This window comes from Molossus molossus, unplaced genomic scaffold, assembly GCF_014108415.1.
Source record: "Molossus molossus isolate mMolMol1 unplaced genomic scaffold, mMolMol1.p scaffold_m16_p_15, whole genome shotgun sequence".
NCBI classification, from domain to species: Eukaryota; Metazoa; Chordata; class Mammalia; order Chiroptera; family Molossidae; genus Molossus; species Molossus molossus.
Genome location: NW_023425350.1, coordinates 37735974 through 37758269, shown reverse-complemented (window position 1 = coordinate 37758269; position 22296 = coordinate 37735974). Strand labels below are relative to the sequence as shown.

At 38.7% G+C, this 22296-nt stretch overlaps 2 protein-coding genes across 11 annotated transcripts in view; one reads left to right on the top strand and one right to left on the bottom strand.

The window, feature by feature from the left end:
• ASB3 (ankyrin repeat and SOCS box containing 3) overlaps positions 1-22296 on the top strand; it is a 110740-nt gene that overhangs the window by 12251 nt on the left and 76193 nt on the right. For 2 of the 8 annotated variants that reach the window (XM_036262156.1, XM_036262148.1), the window contains exon 2: positions 11368-11576. In XM_036262156.1, coding sequence (XP_036118049.1) covers positions 11381-11576 — 196 coding nt within the window. In that variant the 5' untranslated portion in view covers positions 11368-11380. Of the gene's footprint in view, positions 1-1494; positions 1517-1729; positions 1813-3392; positions 3497-5591; positions 5713-7810; positions 8016-8431; positions 8542-11367; positions 11577-22296 lie in introns of those variants that run through there. The other 6 variants (XM_036262154.1, XM_036262155.1, XM_036262149.1 and 3 more) reach the window with 6 other exon arrangements.
• CHAC2 (ChaC glutathione specific gamma-glutamylcyclotransferase 2) lies at positions 2767-8293 on the bottom strand. 3 transcript variants are annotated; one of them, XM_036262164.1, is made up of 4 exons: positions 8069-8231; positions 5424-5440; positions 5113-5148; positions 2767-3559 (listed from the first exon to the last, which is right to left on the bottom strand). In XM_036262164.1, the coding sequence occupies exons 1-4, from the start codon at positions 8133-8135 to the stop codon at positions 3176-3178; spliced, it is 504 nt and encodes a 167-aa protein (XP_036118057.1). In that variant the 5' UTR covers positions 8136-8231; the 3' UTR covers positions 2767-3175. The 3 variants fall into 3 exon arrangements, with proteins under 3 accessions (XP_036118057.1, XP_036118059.1, XP_036118058.1); XM_036262166.1 differs by lacking the exon at positions 5424-5440 and having other exon boundaries at positions 8069-8293; XM_036262165.1 differs by lacking the exons at positions 5424-5440; positions 8069-8231 and adding an exon at positions 5781-5854.

The following is a 22296-nucleotide window of genomic DNA, read 5'->3' as shown; positions in this document are numbered from 1 at the left end:
CGAGGACATTTTTCCATTTTTTGTTCAGGTAGAGTGGGAGGGAGAGAGAGGAAGAGAGAGAGAGAGAGAGAGACATCGACGTGAAAGGAACACATCGAGTGGCTGCCACCCGTACAACCGACCAGGGCTGGGGACAAACTGCAACCGAGGTACGCGCCCTTAGCGGGAACCGAACCCGGGCTTCTCAGGACCGCAGGCCGACGCTCTAACCGCTGAGCCAAACTGGCCAGGGCGAGAGACTTAGTTTTGCTAACAAAAGTAATCTCTAGGTAAATGGTACATTTGTTATGATTCTTGCTGGTTTGGAGGCTCCAAACCTTAACTTCTCTAAGTCAGTACTGTTTAACTTCTTCTCTATTTTAGTTATGTTTCTCCCCATCTCAATGAAAATGAATATCCTTGTTCCTGGGCCTTTTGGTACAGGGCCTCCCTAATTAATGTTGATGGTATGCCACATGTATGTTCACATATTTTCTTGTCTAACTTCTAACTGAAAGCTAGAAAGGCATTTAAATGAGGATCACAAAGTAATCCCTCCCCCTTGAGGTTCTTTAAAAAAATTTTTTTTTCTTTATTGATTTTAGAGAGAGAGGAAGGGAGAGGGAGAGATGGAAACATCGATGGGAGAGAGAGCATTGACTGGCTGTCTCCTACATGCCCCCGACTGGGGATTGGGCCTACATTCTGGGCATGTGCCCTGCTGGGGAATCGATGACCTCTTGGTGCATGGGTCGACACTCAACCACTGAGCCACACCGGCCAGGCCCCCTTGATGTTCTGTTAACAGTTATGTATTAAGTGGTAGAAGAATCACTGGGGAGTCACCAACTCCTTTGGATCTAGGTTTGTGAAATAAAAGGCAAGATCTTTGAATTCATCTATGTAATTGTAAGCTACATGTTAATATTGGATAGGCCCATTATATTTGTTGATCTATCTATATATATATAAATTAACTGTAGCACCTTTATGTAATAAGTTATGTACTATTTCATTATATAAAACATTAATCATGCCCGCTGGTGTGGCTCAGTAGTTGAGTATCAAACCATGCACCACGAGATCGCCGGTTTGATTCCTGGTCAGGGCACGGTTGTGGGTCAAATCCCCAGTGAGGGGGCATGCAGGAGGCGGCCAACTGATGTTCTCTCTCATTGATGTTTCTGTCTCTCCCTCTCCCTTCCTCTCTCTCTAAAATCAATAAAGAAAAAACAAAACAAAACGTTAATCTTGTTTACTTCCTGAAGAAAAGATGCAGGGTAGTGAGGATGGTTAAGTTCAGATGTTTTTTTTTTATCCTCACCCGAGGACATTTTTCCATTCTTTGTTCAGGTAAAGTGGGAGGGAGATAGAGGAACAGAGAAAGAGAGAAACATCGACGTGAAAGGGACGCATCGAGTGGCTGCCACCTGCACAACCAAACAGGGCCGGGGACAAACTGCTACCAAGGTACCCGGAACTCGGGTCTCTCGGGACCGCAGGCCAATGCTCTCACTGTTGAGCCAAACTGGCCAGGGTAAGTTCAGATGGTTTTTAAGGTGTATGGTAGAAAGATCTGTGCTTAATCAGAGAAACTTGATTTCTACTACTTATTAGATATGTAACTGTATGTAAGTTACTATGGAAACAAGCTTAGAGGCAGTATGGAGGAGATGCTTGTATATGTAAAGTGCCTGGCATATCCTTGTAGATATTAATTAGTGAATGTCAGTATCTTTCTTGTTGTACAGGACAAGTGAAATGCCTTCTGGAAAACTATATTGAAAATGTTGGAAAATATTTGAAAAGTTATATAGTTGAGTAAATTACCAAGTAAGTTGTTAATAAATAGAAAAATATGAAAAGGACTACTGTCCCTACAAAAAAACCTTTATTTATTGTTTTCATATTTATGTCTCCTCTAGAAAGCTTTTTTAAATTTATTTTTTATTTTTTTCCCATTACCATTTATCCCCTCTATGCCCTCTTCCCATCCCCCCATCATCTCCCCTCTGCAATCACCACAGGACAGTTTTATTTTTATTCTGTATTAGTCATGCCTGGGTTTGAGGAATTTATTATATTAGATTAAATGTGATACTGAAATTCTTTTCATATTGAATGATTTTTAGAGACTTTATCCTATTCGGAAAGAAATCACTTATAATCAGAAATAATCTGATTAGTTTGAATCAAGGCTAATTTTATATGAATTAATAATGTATATGGGTGTTCCTACTTGAGAGACATCATCAACAATATTCAACAGGTGCCTGTGTTTAGATGACAAGACAGAAGGGGAAAAAAGCTATATAGCAAATGATTAAGTAATGCCATTTCTTACTTTAAAAAATATACAATTCTAAAAGCCATTTAAAACATCAAACTTGTATATGTTTGTTAATTTGTAATGTTAGAAAACCCATCTTTAAAATAAATTTTCAGTATAAGAGTAATACAAACTGAATGACAGACTACATTATTAGTGGATTTATATTGTATAATTTGTGCTTTTTTATCTGAGTTTTTCCATGTAGTAAAAATACATTTATTCAAAAAAGGAGAGGGATAGTACATTATAATTCCAAGGAAATTTTTATATTAGTAATGATAATTTTTTGGGCTTAAATTGGAAAGGATATTATTTAATACCTGAACAAAGAAATTCACAACCAAGGCTGAAATCTTACCTATATTACTATATATTTCTAATTATACATTATTTTAAGCTTGTATATTTTAAACCATGGTTACAGAATTATTGCGTAGGAATATATTGAAGGGATACCTTATTATATTTATTGGACTTCTGATTTAATTCTCTACAACTTCAAAATAGTGTTGTGATATGAAACAATAACATTTTTACTGATTAAAAAAGAAACAAGGTTTGAACTGAGTCTTTCATTGTATTTTTCTAAACTCACTTCTCACGATTATGTGTTTAATATCATTAGTTAGAAAATCATTATTAAAACTTGAATTTTTTTCTTTAACTGTACCCTAATATTCTGAATATGTATGTGTTTCAGGACACTTGCAATTAAACCATAAATTCTGATGATATCAAACACTAAAAATAAATAAATAAGATCTTCAAGTAAATATGTTTCCAAATCATATTGTCATTGTGCAGTGCAACTATTCTCTAAAGACTAAAAGTTCTGCTCCTTTGGAAAAGTCAGTGATTAGGTCTCTATAAGAAATCGAGGTTCTGTTTTCCTTCTAAACGTTCCTTTACTAATTTTTCCAAAGAGAAAAGATGCTCGTCTGCATCTTCTGGCACAAGATTCCTAATAGAATTTGCAAGTTCAAAAAGATATTCTGTATTTCTTCCACTTGGACCAGCTGCATTAAAAATTTGTTCGGCAATGTCTTCCAGAGGTGCAGGACCAAGATAATTAGGATTATCACATGTTCCAATATACAGCAACACCTTGAATGGTTCTGTAGTGGGATCTTTTGGATAAAAATTGACTGTTGTGGTCCTGTAGCCTCCTTTCTCTCTGAAGTCAAGGTATGCTTTTACTTCTTCTTCCTTTCCTGCTGGCAGTCTGTAAGCAACACCCCATACACAACCCTATTGAAAAATGAAAATATATTATTTAGTATTTACAAGGCTAATATAGGTTAGAGTATGTTGTGCTCCAAGAAAATATCTTATATATTCTTAGAAATCAACGCAATTAGTGCATTGAAGAGGCACATACTAAACAATAAAGGAAGTCATTTAAAATTTTCAATCTGAAAAAAAGTATTTCCTTGCACACCAGTATATTTATCTTTGTTTAAATTTTTGAAAGTATGTTTTTTATTTAAAGAGACTGAAATTAAAAAATATCAGGTCTTCATTTGGTCATTAAAACTATGGTTCTAAAGCTTAAAGTACATAAGTATTTCACTGATGGTATGGGGCAATAGCTTCCAATCTGCTGCATGGAGTATTATAGTGACCCTGGAGCCTACTTCAGAGGCTGTCTGGATATGAGTGTTGGGGTGCTCTCCAGGAGTTTGGACACACCAACCCCCTTCAGCTAGGAGCTGAGCAAAACTTATCTTTTTATATATCAGGTGTTCTCTCTCTCTCTCTTTTTTTTTTTTTTGCAGAAAGGGTTCTATATTTTAAAGCTCTGTAGTAATCAACTACTTAGGCCTTAGCAGTTTCAATTTATTTGTTCATCTCTTCACTGACTAAACTTTCAAATATCCTTTGTAAATTACCCCATTCAGAATACTACATGACAACCTCTTTTGTCAAGAGAGCCCATTAACAAAGTGTCAGTAAAAATAATGTATTTTAGCTGCAAATATTTTTTTACTACAAATATCTGTGATAGAAGCAAGATTTACACTTGGTAATACAGATTTTCTAGTTTCTTGAGAACCTTTATTAAACTTTAGGTTGCTAACCATCCTCTTGAATGAATTAACATTTTGTAGAAACACAGTGCCATTTATTAACGTTAATTAAGAGTTACAGTTACTAGTTAAAAGCATTTTTATAGATGCTTTCCCTAATGTAAATTATAAAGCATTTCATAATTTTATCATTCATCTGTTGCTAGCTGCTGATTTTTGTATATCAAAGTCCTTTCCAAAGTTAAATCTTTAATTTCACAGTATTAAACTTTGAATCTATACTTCAATAAAATGACTGAACATATTTAAGAAACAGAGGACTACCGAGTAAATAAAAGTTTTCTAGAGCTCTAAACCTGTTAAAAAACCTGTTGTACTACTGATAAATTTAGACACTAAAGAAAGTAATAATTACTGCCTGGGAGTTTTGCTGAAAATATTAGACTCCTGGCAAATGTGAGGAGAGCTTTAAGGGTTCCATTTGATTTTTAGTGGTAGTTGGGCGGGCTCCATTCATGTCAAAGAAGACCACCAAATCCTCAGTCAACCAACTCTTTAAGAAAAATAAATGAGACTACATGCCATTTGGTTTTCTTTGTTGTCTATCTTGCATTCTGTATCCAACTTTTTCCAGCAGATGAATACAGAGGAATTCTAGATCTAGTGCAGTTCAAATAGTCTTTAATGACTGTCAATACAATTTCATTTAAAACAGAAACGTCTCAACAACTTATATGATTAATGACTATATAAAAGAAAAAAATTATACTGTACCCCAGGATCTTCAACAAGAGTCACAACTCTTCCAGGCTGTTTTTAAAAAAGTAAAAAAAAATAAAAATAAAACCTTTTATTTTCTGAATTAAATTTCATCAACTAACTGAGCATTAGCAATTTATTGTTAACTTCATTTGCTTATACTAAACACTTTTAAAAAAAACTTATGTTGTAATGATAACTTTTAAAATGAATTAGGTAAGAGAATCTGCTTTATCCAAACTATCTTGGCCTTTCTAAACCATTCCCTTCAACTTGTCTATATTATATATTATGTTGACTTAAAATGGATATATTGAAAAACACACCTGTGACCAAGGCTCATCTGAAATGAAAGGTAGAAGGAAGAAACAGTTGTAAATAAAGATTCTGGTCATTTTTTCTTCTTAGGAAAAAAAAGAAAGTTTATTAGGGAACAAAACATGGCATTCCAATTGCTTTTTATAGGGAAATGGTTCTCAAACTCAAGATGAAAATTACTTGGAGGGCTTGATAAACACACATCGCTAGGTCACACTCTCAGAGGTTTTGATTCTGTAAGTCTGGAGTTGTCTGAGAATTTGCATTTAGAAATATTATTCCTACCTGGTACTAAAGGTATGTATCTGCTGACACGTTAACATTATTAGTGAGAATGTTGAGTTGTAAACCATAATTTTACTTACTTGATGCCCACTGTCTGGCATATAACCTGTATCTTTCAGATTATTGGTGTCATCTTTGTTGCTTTTTCCTTTTAGTCTTTGTCCACTTGTATAGATAATTTGTAATCATGGAATATATGGGATTTTGGATTTTATTTATTTTTCTGTTAGTCTTCTCATACATTTTAATAGTTGTATAATATTCTGTAATCAGTGAAGTATCATTTCTGTGTTGCTGGACATTTAGATTTGACTTATTTTCTACTTAAGATAATGCTACAATGAGGATACATATATTGGCGTGGGTCATGTAGATATTGCCATAATATTTTCAAATTCTAAATGAATTAGCTATTTATTACCTACTCTGTGTTGTGGAGAAGATAAAACCTTGATTCTTGCTTCCAAGAGTTTATATTGTAATTCTGGAATAAGAAGTTAACACTTGAAATAGGTAGAGAATATTTAAGGGCTAAGATATATAGTATTTATTAAGTGCAGTAAGAATTCTGAGTCTTGAGTGGTCAGAATGGAACATACAATTCTGTCAAAAAGGCACTGTGATTCAGGAGTGAGGGCCCATAGGCAGTATATACCAGACCACGTGTCTGACTTTAGCAAAGGGTCCCCCATGTAGGGAAGATGATTCAGAAAGAAAAATGGGGAAAATAGGACAGAGTCAGCTTTGAAAAACAAAAAGTGGAGTTGAAATTAGGGGACAGTGGAAAATAAGAAGCTGCTGAAATTTGGGAGAAATAGGAAATAAGGAGTTACTCTAGCATGATAAAAGAAGTGTTTTGGGACGATCATTGTGGTAAAGTGTATAGTATGTAAATTAGAGTGGGAAGGAGGTAGATTCTCGGTAAGAAATGTTCGTGGTCCAGGCGACAAGTTCTGTACTGCACCTTTCTTTGCCTTGCCTTACATCCAGCCAAATCACCAATTCTTGATAGCTCTGCCTTCTGATTATCTTCTGTGTCTGGTTCTCTTCATCTTTCAGTAGCTTCCTTAGGGATCTCACTGCCTGCTTCTAGTTTTGCTTTCCCTTCAGTCTGTTCTCTACTTGGGCCTAAAATGACTTTCTAGTGTAAAAATTGGGCCACTCCCATGCTTTCAATTTTTCAGGATTGTATTCTGTGGGACAAAATAAAAATTCCTTAGCATAATTTAACTATAAACCTCATTTCTTACCACTTGTTTCCTCAAGCTGTACTGAATCGTTTTTAACTTTTTACAAACCTTGTGTCTTTGGATGTACTGGTGCCCAGTGTGGAATGTCCTTTCTTTTATATCCCTTTGATATCCTCCTGCCACTGTCTCCATAAAGGCTAGGCTGACTCCCCAGAGGACCGTAACAGCAGCTCCTTCTCCTAAACTCTCATTTTTCCTTTATAGTACTTACAAGTATTATTGTTTGCATAGGCGTCCCCCACTTATTTGTAAGTTATCCACATTGTTAGTTACCCCAACTGAAATGTTCCTTATGGATTAGTTGTTTTGCGGCCAGTACAAGGCTGATTTCTATAAGCAGTGAGCTGCTACTTATTTTCTATATATTGAGATGAATGTTTTTGCATAACTGCCTAAAAAATGGATCTAAGAACTTATACTTCACATTTATAATTTAGAGAAGAACCATCCAGAAACATGAAAAATAATGCTGGATATAGTAATGGACATTATGTTATTCAAGTAACAAACTGGGAACTCATTTAAGGTTGCTAGTACTTGACAACTAAAGTGATTAAATTAAATTTCTTAATAACCCAAGGTAATATGGAAACTAGTCCTTCTGTGGCCTTAGGTGTCATAAAATAAGTCTTTGGGAAGGTATAAAGAAACCCCAGAAACGACACACAAGTTTAAATTCAAACCAATGAAAGTCTGCCAAAATGCAGAAATGCCAAAAAATTTCATTGCCAAAAAGCTGAATTTGCAAGTTGATTTTAGTATTTCAACTCAGTGGTGACTCAAAGATTGATCTTCCCGCCCGTTTTTTTTTTTTTTTTTTAGGGGGGGGGCCCTTGCCAGCACGTCAGCCTTGTGCAAACTTGTGTGCTCGTGCCCACGTTTCTTGCCTGCTCAAGAAACCAACTACCAGCATCTCAAGCGGCTTCGGAAGGAGTACCCTAGGTTTGGGAGAGGTTGGAGTAAGGTGGCCGAGGAAGAAGCACAGATGTAACATTGGTGTCCCTAACCCACATTCTTGGCCCTCGGAAGGGTTGGGGTGTGGATCCCGCGGAGTTGGGCCAGCAGGTGGGGGCAGCGCTCCTGGGGCTGTAGGTGTCGGGGACTGGCTAGGGGCTCACCTTGCCGGGGACTCCGCGGTGGTCTGTGCTGCCTTGCCAGAAGCGCCTGCTGTAGCCTGTGATGCATCCAACCAGCTTGTCCTGATAGGGGAAGTCCACCTTCCAGATCAGGGATCCGTAACCAAAAACCCACATCTTTCGCCAGCACCTCTGCGGCGACAGTGGAGGCTGTGTGGCGGCAGTCGGTCTGCCTCTTGCCAGACGCAAGTTACCGGCTGCGAAGGCGCAGGCGCTGAGAGCCGCAATCCCTGGTTGGCGCAAAGCACACTGGGACTTGAAGTTCGAGATTTCCTGACTCGGTCAACGTTATTTTCTTGCTTAGGATCGCAAGAAGCATGGACCTGTGTGCTAAACAGAGACTCGCTTGTAGCCTTAAGCTTCCTCTGGTGCGCTTGTGCAGAGGACTACAATACCCACACTCCTTTTCTGGGGTTTGTGGCTCCGAGGTTGAACTGCCGCCTGCTTTTTTCGAAGTAAGGCGGGGAGGGTAAGGAGAACGGAAAGGGCCAGAGTCCTGGCTGGTGTGCTTTAGATAACCAAGACGAGATACGTGTATGGCAGTTGGCACGTAGAAAGGCATTTTGTTCTGCCTTGAAAACAGAATTTCTGCACATGTAACAGTAGCTAGAGGAGCGCAGGTTGGGAATGTAATCCATATTTGATTTTATTTACACTTTAAAAAATCGTCTGCCTTTTTACCTTTCACATAAAAACAGGACGTTTATTACAGAAGTTTTATGCTGGTGAAAGAGCTACTTAATGCAACGAAATTTGCTTATGTATTTAAATTTTACATGAAAATTATATTATTTGTCTTTAGTATTCGCTGCAACTCACTCAGAAAAGACTAGGCAAAGGTACTCAGCTCATGTACAGGCTTTGGAAGCTATTTGGGGAAGGAACCTCCTGAAAGTGTATACAAAATCTGCGGTCTATGTGTATTTTTCTGAGGAGAAACTTTATAGCTTTCATGAGTTTTTCCAATAGGATAAGGTTACTATCTGACCCTGAAAGGACACACCTGGAAAGCTGCTGAATAGTCTGTTGAGATCTTCCCCTGGGACCTTCCCCCAAATCTCTGCCCTTAAAACCCTCTGGACACAGCACCCCGTGCACTCCCTCCCAGGTGCGGTACCATTACCTTCCTCACTTCCGGTCTCCAAGGGTCCTTCCTTTACCTCTGTGACTTGTTTCCTAAGCCCATTTCTTCTATAAATTACTCCTTCTACCCTTGTGATTTTACAAATAAATGTTCTCTTATAGTTTGAGTGTTGGCTCTGAACTGTTTCCTAATCAAACTCAAGTGCCGAGGTTGCTAAACTCAGGTCCAGTCTCACCTCATGGGTCTGACACCTGATGCAGTTCTCATTGCCCACAACAGATCCTTTAACATTGTTTCTGTGAGAAAATTCAGTAAAATTTGGAAAAAGATGCATACCTTTTTCACTCAAATGCTGTTTTTAATGTCTTTGGAGTAGTGTCCTTGTTTGTGTTTGTGTGTGGCTTTCCTACTTAGAAAAAATTTTTTTAAATTTAATTTATTTATTTTTGAAAAAATTTTTCTTGTATTAGATGAACATACTTATAAATTTCTCTAAAATGTGTGTGTGTAACTTTGATGTAATGGCCTTGGCTAGAAATTAACATGATTCAGAAAAGTAGGAAATCTATTAATAACTAATCAGATGAGTAGAAAGAAAGGGTTTGGAGGCAGAGAACTCACTTACATCTGAATTCTATCAGTTCCCAGCTAACGGACCTTGGGCAAGTCATTTCTAGTCTTTGACTTCAGATTCTTCACTTGGAAACAGAGATAATTCCTGCTTTAGGAGAGGCGTTTTGAGAATCAGACAGTCCTCATAGCTCTTACATAATATTTGTTTGAAACATTTTGTAAACTCTAAGCATTACATAATTAGAAACTAATATTATTGTTCTTACCATCTCCTCACATCTGAGTAGAAACAGAAGTATATGCACGTTTACTGAGCGTCAGGCATTGTGCCAACACGTTGACCTATAGAGTTTTCACCCAAAATGGCATCATTCCCATTTTGTAGATGAAGACCCTGAGACTCAGGTTAAGGAAATTGCCCAAGGGTATAAAACTAGTAAAAGTGCAACTGAAATTCACACAGGTTTGTTCGACTCCAAAGTCTGTGATTGTTTTTTGTTTCCCCTCATTGATAGCACATAATATATCAAGCTTCTGTCAGGCATCCTACTTTTAGTAGAAACCAGTTTATAAGAAGTTTACAAGATTTGTCAAGGTGACAGCTTGGGGTCCTACTAGAATAAGGCATAAAGTCAGTAGCTATTGATGAAGAAAGGAAGATGAGCACAGTCCAGGGCTCGCAGGAAGGGAGAGAGCTGGACTGAGCCCCACAGTGGCATTGCTCCATGCTGGCCGCAGGGACACTAGATGCCGAGAAGTAAAAGGAGAGCTCTGCCATGCCTGCCACTCCCTTCTCCCCTGCCTCTTGGGAGCAGGCTTCCCTGGCCAGCTTCAGCCCCGCATTCAGCTGTAGAGGCCTGTGTTGCTGGACCCAGGTTGGGCACTCAGGATAGTTGTGCATTTACTAGTCCTCTAGAGCATTTAAAAAATAAAGGTAAAAGCCCTGGCCAGTTTGGCTCAGCGGTTGGAGCTTCGGCCTGAGGACCAGAGAGTCCTGGTTTTGGTTCCCGCTAGGGAACGTACCAAAAATAAAGAAATAAATAAAATAAAGAAAAAATAAAGGTAAAGAGCATGGAATAGAAATCCTCAAGAAAGAACAGTCATTTTGGTCAGGCTTTTGTTTTCATACATAGAAACAGCTGCGATACTCCAAGTGAGTTTCCTGAACTGTATTTGGGAACAGTAGCTCTCACCAGCAGGGTCTAGGTCTCCACTGATTGGTTGGTGCCAGGGCAGGGTCAAATAGAAGACTGGAGACTAGAAAGAGATTTCTTGGAGGAAATTGGAGTAGAATCTGGTTTATTTTTTCCTCTCCCCAGAGTGAATGCTATTTCCTTCCCCATCCCTGTGAAAGGAGGGAGGTGCTATCTGCAAAGACTGGGGAGACCACATTTTACCCCCTGACTGAGATCTGCTGCTGAATTAAAGAATCCCACAGAAACCTCTCCAGTGAACATGGGTTAGACTCTTGCAGAGGCTGTGGCATGACAGATCTCCTTCTCCATCTTAGGCTCTTCTTCAGCAGTTATGTGAGAGAGGCTAGACATATCCACTTCGATCTGCTAATCTCTTGTTCAGTGTTGTTTTATTGACTCTAGTGTTTTCTTTCTGCCTTGTTTTATAGACTGGACAAAAGAATGGATTTTACAGAGGCTTACTCTGACACATGTTCCACGGTTGGACTTGCTGCCAGGGAAGGCAATGTTAAAGTCTTAAGAAAACTACTCAAAAAGGGACGGAGTGTTGATGTTGCTGATAATAGAGGATGGATGCCAATTCATGAAGCAGCTTATCACAACTCTATAGAATGTTTGCGGATGTTAATTCATGCAGGTAAAGTAAATTCAAGGTATGGGGAGGTGGGCCTGCAAGCTGGATTAATAAAACATAAAACAATGATGACACATGACTTACTTGTTTCCCGTTCTATAACTTTAAAATAACTGCCTCTGCATTATTAAGAATGATAAGATCGCCTGCTTTGGGTTGTAAATGTTGTCCTTTATATGGAAGTGCCTATGCCTGGCCCTTATTTATTTATTTATTTTTGCTACAGATGTTTCTCCTTTTTTCCCCATTGACACCCTCCTCCCCATCCCCCCACCCCATACCTGACTCTGTTGTCTGTGTCCATCGATTATGCATGCATGCATATATGCATATAAGTTCTGTGGTTTATCTCTTCCTTCCCCCCCACCTCCCCCTCTTCTGAGGGTTGTCATTCTGTACCCTACTTCTATGTCTCTGGGTCTACCCTATTCCTCAGACTGTGATGTTCATTATATTCCACAAACAAGTGAGATCATGTGGTATTTGATTTTTTCTGCTTGGCTTGTTCGCTTAGGATAATACTTTCTAGGTCCCTGCATGTTGTCTCAAAGGATAAGAGATCCTTCTTTCTTACAGCTGCATAGTACTCCGTTGTGTATATGCACCAAAGCTTTTTTATCCATTCGTCTACTGATGGACACTTAAGCTATTTCCAGATCTTAGCTATTGTAAATAGTGCTGCTATGAACATGGGGGTACATATATTCTTTCTGATTGGTGTTTCAGGCTTCTTAGGGTATATTACTAGGAGTGGGATCACTGGGTCAAATGGCAATTCAATTTTTAATTTTATGAGGTAACACCATAGTGTTTTCCATAGTGGCTGCACCAGTCTGCATTCCCACCAGCAGTGTACTAGAATCCCCTTTTCTCCATACCCTCGCCAACACTTGTTGTTTGATGATTTGTTGATGGCGGCCATTCTGACAGGTGTGAGGTGATACCTCATAGTTGTTTTAATTTGCATCTCTCTGATGATCAGTGATGCTGAGCATTTCTTCATATGTCTCTTGGCCTGACCCATTTTTTAAAAAAATTGTCACCTGAGGATACTTTTTCATTTATCTTCAGATAGAGGGGGAGAGAGAGAGAAAGAGAGAAAGAGAGAGAAAGAGAAAGAGAAACATTAATGTGAGAGAGACACATAGATTGGCTGCCTTCTGCACAACTAGGGCCAGGGACTGAACCACAACTGGGGTACACGCTCTTGACTGGAATCGAACCCACAACTCTTTGGTCTCAGGGCCAATGCTCTAACTGCTGAGCCAAACCAGCCAGGGCTTCCTGGCCCATGTTTATTGTCTGAGTTAGGTTTAAGCATTTGATAGTTACGGGTCATGGTTACCGTTTCTTCTTTTTTCCAAACAAAAGGAGCAGTGTTACTGTTATTGAGGGTGTGAGTATTTTGCTTGAATTATTTTTTAAAAATGTTACAGTTTCTTTAATTTGGGGGAGCTTTCCAATTAATTTGACTTTGTATTTGCTGAGGACTTGTTAGAGAACAGGATGGACAAGGTCCCTTTATGGTGTTTATATTTGCTGACTAAAGGTTGCTTAAAATCTTGTAATCAATTAGAGCATATCACTAACAAATATTTTAATTTGACAAATATATGATGTAACTCTTAATATTTTTTATTAGTTCCAGTTAAGAAAATATGCTACAATACCGACCATGATAACAGATACTAAAGATCCTTAGATAAATAAAGCAGTGTAGCACAGTGATTATAAGAGTTGTGTTCAGCCCAGCTCAGTGGACTGAGAGGTCCCGGTTTGATCCCATCAGTGCACGTGCTTAGGTTGCTGGCTTGATCCCCAGTAGGGGGCATGCAGGAGGCACCCGATAGATGTGTCTCGCTCACATTGATGTTTCTATCTCTTTCTCCCTTCCTCTATATTAAAAAAAAAAATCAATGAAAACATATTTTATTTATTTATTTTTATCTTCACCCGAGGCCATTTTTTTTTTTTTTTCATATTTTGTTCAGATAGAGTGGGAGGGAGAGAGAGGAAGAGAGAAACATTGACGTGAAAGGTACACATGGAGTGGCTGCTACCCGCACAACCCAGCCAGGGCCGGGGACGAACTGCAGTGGAAGTACATGCCCTTAGCGTGAACCGAACGCAGGTCTCTCTGGACTGCAGCGACGCTCCAACCATTGAGCAAAACCAGCCAGCGCTGAAAACATTTTATTTATTTATTTATTTTTATTTATTTTTATCCTCACCCGAGGACATTTTTGCATTTTTTGTTCAGACAGAGCGGGAGGGAGAGAGAGGAAGAGAGAGAGAGAGAAACATCGATGTGAAGGGACACATTGAGTGGTCGCCACCTGCACGACCAACCAGGGCCGGGGACAAACTGCAACCAAGGCACGTGCCCTTAGCGGGAACCGAACCCGGGTCTCTCTATACCGCAGGCCGAGGCTCCAACCTCTGAGCCAAACCGGCCAGGGCTGAAAACATTTTAAAAATGAGTTGTGTTCAGATGGACCTGGATTCTCCTGACTCCATCATTTTATTGGTGTGACCTTGGGCAGGTCTTTAAATCTCTTACTGATTCTGTTTCTTCATTTGTAAGATAGACATACTCCATCATTTCAGCTCAGGCCAGAAACAGTGGGCCATCCCTAATTCTTTCCTTTTTCTTATGTTCCTCATCTAGTAAATCAGCAAATCTTTATGTGTGTGTGTATGTTGTGCATGTATATATCTGTGTGTATGTATACAGACAATCATACAACCTCTCACCACTGCCATAACCACTGATACCTTGGTCACATCATCTCTTTCCTGGATTGCTGCAGTGGCATTCTCACAAATGTTTCTGCCCTTGCTTCTTCCCCATCCTACCACAATCTAATCTTAGTATATCAGAGGGATCCTTTTACAGTATGTCAGACTGTATCTTTCTTCTGCTCACAGCTTTGCAGTAGTTTTTCATTTCATTCTTAGTAAAAGCACTGTTTCATGGTGTTTTATAGTATAGATGTAAAATATTTAACCATTCTGTTTTTTTTCATTTTTAAAAATATATTTATATTGATTTTTTATTTTATTTTAGTTACAGATGTTTCTTTTTTTTCCCCCTATTGGTACCCTCCTCCCCATTCCCCCCACCCTGTCCCCAGCTTTGTTGTCTATGTCCATCGGTTATGCATACATGCATATAAGTTCTGTGGTTTATCTCTTCCCTCCCGCTGCCCCCCCCCCTTCTGAGGCTTGTCAGTTTGTACCCTACTTCTATGACTCTGGGTCTATTTTGTTTATCAGTTAGTTTGTTTAGTTCATTATATTCCAGAAATAAGTGAGATCATGTGATATTTGTCTTTCTCTGCTTAGCTTTTTTCACTTAGGATAATACTTTCCAGGTCCCTCCATGTCGTCTCAAAGGATAAGAGATCTTTCTTTCTTACAGCTGCATAGTACTCCATTGTGTATATGTACCACAGCTTTTTTATCCACTTGTCTACTGATGGACACTTGGGCTGTTTCCAGATCTTAACTATTGTAAATAGTGCTGCTGTGCACTTGGGTATATTTCTAGAAGTGGGATCACTGGGTCAAATGGCAATTCAATTTTTAATTTTTTGAGGTTACACTATAGTGTTTTCCATAGTGGCTGCACCAGTTTGCATTCCCACCAGCAGGGTACTAGGGTCCCCTTTTCTCCATACCTTCGCCAGCACTTGTTGTTTGATAATTTGTTGATGGCAGCCATTCTGACAGGTGTGAACTGATACCTCATTGTTGTTTTAATTTGCAACAATTAAAACAATGATGATTAGTGATGTTGAGCTTTTTTTCATATGTCTCTTGGCCATTTGTATGTCCTGTTTGTAGAGGTATCTCTTTAAGTCCTCTGCCCATTTTTTAATTGGGTTCTTTGTCTTCCTTTTGTTGAGTTGTGTGAGTACTCTCTGTATTTTGGAAATTAACCCCTTATCTGATGTGTCATTGGCAATTATGCTCTCCCATATAATGGGTTCCTTTCCATTTTGATGGTTGTTTCTTTTGCTGTGCAGAAACTTTTTAGTTTGATGTAGTCCCATGTGTTCATTTTTTCCTTTCTCTTGCGTTAGGTGATTTATCAGTGAAAATTGTGCTGTGTATGATATCTGAAATTCTGTTGCCTGCATTTTTTTCTAGGATTTTTACGGAATCACGAGTCGTATTTAAGTCTTTTATCCATTTTGAGTTTATTCTTGTGTACGGTGTAAGTTGGTAGTCTAGCTACATTTTTTTTTTTTTTTGGTACGTGCCCCCAGTGGGAACCGAACCCAGGACTTTCTGGTCCACAAGCCGATACTCCAAACGCTGAGCCAAATCGGCCAGGACTAGCTTCATTTTTTTGCATGTAGCTGTCCTATTTTCCCAACACCATTTATTGAACATGCTGTCTTGACTCCACTGTTTGCTCTTGCCACCTTTGTCAAATATTAATTGAGCATAATGTTTTGGGTCAATTTCTGGGTTCTCTGTTCTGTTCCATTGAGTATCATTCTTCTGTTAATGGACATTTTGTTTCCTCAAATTTTGCTATTATAAGTGGTACTTCAGGTAACATCTATATATACACATCTTTGTGCTCATGGGTGAGCATTTCTGTAGGGTGGAGTTTAGAAGTGAAATTGTTGTTTTTTTTTTTATCCTCACCTGAGGACATTTTTCGATATTTTGTTCAGATAGAGTGGGAGGGAGAGAGAGGAAGAGAGAGAGAGAGAGAAACATCGACGTGAAAGGGACACATCGAATGGCCGCCACCCGCACGACCTGACCAGGGCCGGGGACAAACTGCAGCCGAAGTACATGCCCTTAGCGGGAACCGAACCCGGGACTCTGTAGACCGCAGGCCAACCCTCTAACCGCTGAGCCAAGCCGGCCAGGGCTAGAAGTGAAATTGTTAGTGCAAGATGTGTCCAAAGTTAAAATGTTGATAGATACTGCTAAGTTATCTGCAGTATTAATCAGAACCCAAGTTTAAACTAGCTTACACAAAGGAAGGTAATGCGGTAGAATAGTTTGTGTAAATGTTAAGTCTGGGTGGTAAATCTGTTCAGGTACTGCTGGATGCTAGTATTCAAAACGATGTCATTAGGACTCTGGGTCTCCCTTTCTCTTGCCTCTGTTTTTCTCCATGTTGATTTTATTTTCAGGCAGGCTTTCTTTTTGTAAGGTTAGGCATTCATCATCTTTAAAGAGCTTTTCATGTATTCTGGATATTCTTTGCTGCTACATGTGTTTCAGATATTTTACATAGTTTTTCCTAGTCTTTTAATCTTTTATGTTGTCTAATTTCTTTGTAATGCATTCAAACCTTTTCCTTTCCACTCACTTTCCCCCTTTATCTTACATATATGATGAAGCCTCTTAAAGGGTTGTCTGAAAATTTTGCACATAAAATTCCTTGTGTTATGGATATTTTTTAATACCCAATTTTTTCTTTTTCTTTTTAATCCTCACCGGAGGATATTTTTTTATTTATCTTTAGATAGAGTGGGAGGGGGGAGGAGGAAGAGAGCGAGAGAGACAGAGGCGTCAATTGTTGTCTCCCACATTACCCTGACAAGAGTCAGGGATGAACCACAACTGAGGTACGTGCTCTTGCGGGAATCAAACCCGCAACTCATTGACTGACACTAACTATTGAGCAAAACCGGCTGGGGCATATACCCAACTTTTTCTTAGAACACCTAAATAAAACATAGTGATGCCCAGCAGGTGTGGCTCAGTGGATTGAGCATTGTTTCATGGACTAAGAGGTCCCAGTTGGATTCCTGGTCAGGGCACATGCCCAGGTTGTGGCCTTGATCCCCAGTGGGAGATGTGCAGGAGGCAGCCAGTCGATGTTTCTATCTCTTTCTCCCTTCCTCTATCTCTAAAAAATTAATTAAAAAACATTTAATAAAAAAGAAAAATAATTTTATTTATTTATTTATTTATTTATTTTTTATCCTCAACCGAGGACATTTTACCATTTTTTGTACAGATAGAGTGGGAGGGAGAGAGAGGAAGGGAGAGAGAGCGAGAAACATCGACGTGAAGGGACACATCGAGTGGCTGCCACCCGCACGACCAACCAGGGCCGGGGACAAACTGCAACCGAAGTACGTGCCCTTAGCGGGAACCGAACCCGGGTCTCTCCGGACCGCAGGCTGACGCTCTAACCGCTGAGCCAAACTGGCCAGGGCAAAAGAAAAATAATTTTAAAACATAATGAAATGATGTACATTGTGCAAAAGTGCTTGACTACTTAATCTATTTGAAACGGACATTTATTGCCCTTTGTGATTGGCATATCTTAAGTTTATTTGGCTCCATCAAATTGCAGCTCAACTGTTGAGATAAGGTTCTGATCTTAATATTTAACCCATGTTAACCTTTATTTAAATGTTTAACCTCTACTTAAAACCATATGGTTTTGCTTTCCCTCTTAGGGGTTGGCAGAAAACAAAATGAAAGTCTACCACCTGTCACTCTATCACTTAAACAAGTAAGCAAGTTTATTATTTATAAGTAAAAGGAACTTCGTGTCAGGAAACAGGGTTGTGGTACATTGTCATTTCGGTATAGGTGTCAGTGGCTGGTATTCGTCCATCTGACATGGCCCCAGTCCTTTAAGTGCAGCCAAAAAAAACCCTCATGAGTTATTTATCATAAAAGAACTGAAGTGCCCTTTGGGTTTGTCCGTTAGGAAGTCTTAAATGCCCTTACCATTGAAAGTTTCAGTAAGTAGAAGAGAATCGGGAACCGCTATGCCTTCCAGGGAGAAGTAAGTAGAGGTTAAGGAATTAAAAACTGAGTATTATGAGCCATTTCCCCAGAATTCCTCTTGTAGGGAAAGGTAGGGAGTGAGAGGGTGGTGGTTGATGGTCCAGTACAAGATAGATAAGTTTCTTTGGTCCCCATATATCAACTAAAGAGGGCAGTTTATCATTGGAACCTCCAAAACCAATTTATATTTAGTCCTGAAAACTTTCTTAAAATGGTATTTTGTAATGACTATGACAGTACATAAATACTGTAATTCTATTGAAGCTCTTTCAGGGTTGGACCAGCTATTTTACTCTTGTTTTACTCTTAAGGAACCTGTACTTCAGAGAGTTTAAGTAATTTATCCAAAGGGTAATCCAAATTATAACTGGCACAGCCCAGATCTTCCAACTCCAAATCCATTGCTTTTGCTAAGTGATGTTACCTTCCTGGTCCAATGGTTTTAGAGTTAGCTAAATATCTGTATTTTTTATATAGGTAAACTCTTTTACTATCTCGAACTGTTTCTGTCCTGAGTGAGAAATACCTTTTCTTTACTTCACAGATAATTGCACAGGAGGTTTTGTTTCTCTTTCCTAAGATGTATGTATGTGCATATCACTATAAAGGTGGCCTCACTGAAGTAGGAATTAAACTCCCTTCCTTGAGGGGGAGTATCTAAATAAATTATTTGGAATTCTTATATTTGGAATGCATATTTTCTTCCATTTATTCAGTCATTTATGTCTGCATGAACTTGGATATTTATTTTATACATTGGATGTTAATCCAATATAATGTAATTTATATATTTTTTGCTCATATTGTTGTACCTTGACCATTGGGTGCTCTTTCATATTGGCCCCTGTATTTCTTTGACGTGTTCCTCTTTTTTGTTTTTTTGAGCACTTTTGAGACCTGCAAGACACTCCAGGCTCATTTTGCATATTCTGTGTGCCAACCCTAGAACCAGCCATTCTCCTAGGAACCCCGGTTCCTTTTATTGGTGAATGGTATTTAAAACCAACATCTGGGCATTGGGTGTGCCCATTGCTACTGGCATATTATTTCCTTTAAGCCTTTCAGCAGACAACTAGGAAATATATAAGTGTATTTTAATCTATGTGTATACACCTACTTGTGTTTCTGTATTGGTCCATGCATATCTCTATATTAAAGCTACACACGAGTTCATACTGATATCTTGACTCTAATCTGGTACCATATGGTTCATTCTAGTCTTCTTCCTTTGCTTCTCTGTATCCTCCTCCTTCAACAGTGAGAAACCTGGCTCTCACTATCCACCATCCATGTATTTATTTGGTCTTACTGTACATATATAGTGGTTTCAGAATTGTTAATCTGTACTCTTATAAGAAACAATTTTACCAAATAGACTATAGTGTTTATGTACAGTTCTTTTTGTCATTACCTTACAGTTTCAAATCATAGTAACCACTTTCCAAAGTTACTTAGGCCAGCATCTTTTTTTCTCCACTCCCTCAACGAACTTATGCTGTACAGTGTAATCCAGTTAGATGCCTTTGTCAGTCTGTATTCTTTCCTAGGACTCCCCCACTGCTCTTCTGATTGATTTGTTGTTTTTTTAATACTCAACCGAAGACATTTTTTGTATTTATCTTCAGAAAGAGTGGGAAGGAGAGAGGGGAGAAGAGAGAGAGAGAAACATTGATGTGAGAGAGACACATCTACTGGTTGCCACCCATAAAACCACAACCAGGGCCAGGGAAAAACTACAACCAAGCTACATGCCCGTAGCAGGAACTGAACTCGGGACTCTCTGGTCCATGGGCCGACGCTCTAACCACTGAGAAAACTGGCCAGGGCTGTTTTTTTTAAATTTATTTCTTGGTTACAGATGTTTCTTCTTTTTTACCCCATTGGCACCACCCTCCCCACCCCACACCCGCCCTGTCCCTGGCTTTGTTGTCCATGTCTATTGGTTATGTATATATGCATATAAGTTCTGTGATTTATCTCTCTTCTCACCCCCCCACCCCCTCTTCTGACGGATGTCAGTCTGGGCCCTACTTCCATGTTTCTGGGTCTACCGTATTCCTCAGACTGTTATGTTCATTATATTTCGTATATAAGTGAGATCATGTGGTATTCGTCTTTTTCTGCTTGGCTTATTTCACTTAGGATAATACTTTCCAGGTCCCTCCATGTCGTCTCAAAGGATAAGAGATCTTTCTTTCTTACAGCTGCATAGTACTCCACTGTGTATATGTACCACTGCTTTTTGATCCATTCTTCTACTGATGGACACTTGGGCTGTTTCCAGATCTTAGCTATTGTAAATAGTGCGGCTATGAACATGGGGGTACATATATTCTTTCTGATTGGTAGGTTCTTTGTCTTTCTTTTGTTGAGTTGTATGAGCACTCTATATATATTGGAAATTAACCCCTTATCTGATATATCATTGGCAATGATGTTCTCCCATACAGTGGGTTGCCTTTCCATTTTGATGATTGTTTCTTTTGCTGTGCAGAAGCTTTTTAATTTGATATAGTCCCATGTGTTCATTTTCTCCTTTGTTTCTGTTGCCTTAGGTGATGTATCAGTGAAAATTCTGCTCCGTATGATTTTCAAAATTTTGTTGCCTACATTTTCTTCTAGCATTTTTATGGATTCACGAGTCACATTTAAGTCTTTCATCCATTTTGAGTTTATTTTTGTGTATGGTGTAAGTTGATGGTCTAGTTTTATTTTTTTTGCATGTAACTGTCCAATTTTCCCAACACCATTTATTAAAGAGGCTGTCTTTACTCCACTGTATGCTCTTGCCACCTTTGTCAAATATTAATTGAGCATATTGCCTTGGGTCCATTTCTGGGCTCTCTATTCTGTTCCACTGGTCTATATGCCTGTTCTTGTGCCAGTACCAGGCTGTTTTGATTACAGTCACTTTGTAGTATAACCTGATATCTGGTATTGTGATCCCACCTACTTTGTCCTTCCTTTTCAAAATTGCTGTGGCTATTCGGGGACTTTTTTGATTCCATATGAACTTTTGAAGTATTTGTTCTAGTTCTGTGAAATGTGTCTCTGTGAAATGTGTCATTGGTATTTTGATGGGGATTGCATTGAATCTGTAGATTGCTTTGGGTAATATGGACATTTTAATGATGTTAATTCTTCCAATCCATGAACAAGGTATGTGCTTCCACTTTTTTATATCTTCCTCTATTTCTTTTTTCAATGTCCTGTAGTTTTCTGCAAATAGGTCCTTTACTTCATTGGTTAAGTTTATTCCTAGGTATCTTAATTTTTTTGCCGCGATGGTAAATGGGATTGCTTTTTCGGTTTCTCTTTCTGTGAGTTCATCATTGGTGTATAAGAATGCCGTCGATTTCTTGACGTTAATTTTGTATCCTGCTACTTTTCCAAATTCATTTATTAAGTCTAGTAGATATTTGATGGAGTCTTTAGGGTTTTCTATGTATAATATCATGTCATCTGCAAATAATGACAGTTTCACTTCCTCCTTTCTAATTTGGATCCCTTTAATTTTTTCCTCATGTCTGATTGCTGTGGCTAAGACTTCCAGTACTATGTTAAATAAGAGTGGCGAAAGTGGACATCCCTGTCTTGTTCCTGTTCTTGATGGAAATGTTTTTAGTTTCAGCCCATTGAGTATTATGTTGGCTGTAGGTCTTTCATATATGGCCTTTATTATGTCGAGATATGATCCCTCTATTCCCACATTGCTGAGTGTTTTTATCAGACATGGATGCTGGATTTTGTCGAATGCTTTTTCATCTATTGATATGATCATGTGGTTTTTATTCTTCATTTTGTTTATGTGGTGTATCACATTTATTGATTTGTGAATATTGTACCAGCCTTGCATCCCTGGAATGAATCCCACTTGGTCATGGTGAATAATTTTTTTGATGTATTGCTGGATCCGATTTGCTAGTATTTTGTTCAGGATTTTGGC

What these genes read in the sequence shown, in the direction of transcription:
- CHAC2 (XM_036262166.1), bottom strand. Translation starts at nt 8,203, where the DNA reads ATGTGGGTTTTTGGTTACGGATCCCTGATCTGGAAGGTGGACTTCCCC. An exon ending in ACCGCGGAGTCCCCGGCAAG is followed by an intron (nt 5,149 to 8,068) that starts GTGAGCCCCTAG and finishes TTTTAAAAACAG; the next exon opens with CCTGGAAGAGTTGTGACTCT. An exon ending in CTCTTGTTGAAGATCCTGGG is followed by an intron (nt 3,560 to 5,112) that starts GTACAGTATAAT and finishes ATTTTTCAATAG; the next exon opens with GGTTGTGTATGGGGTGTTGC.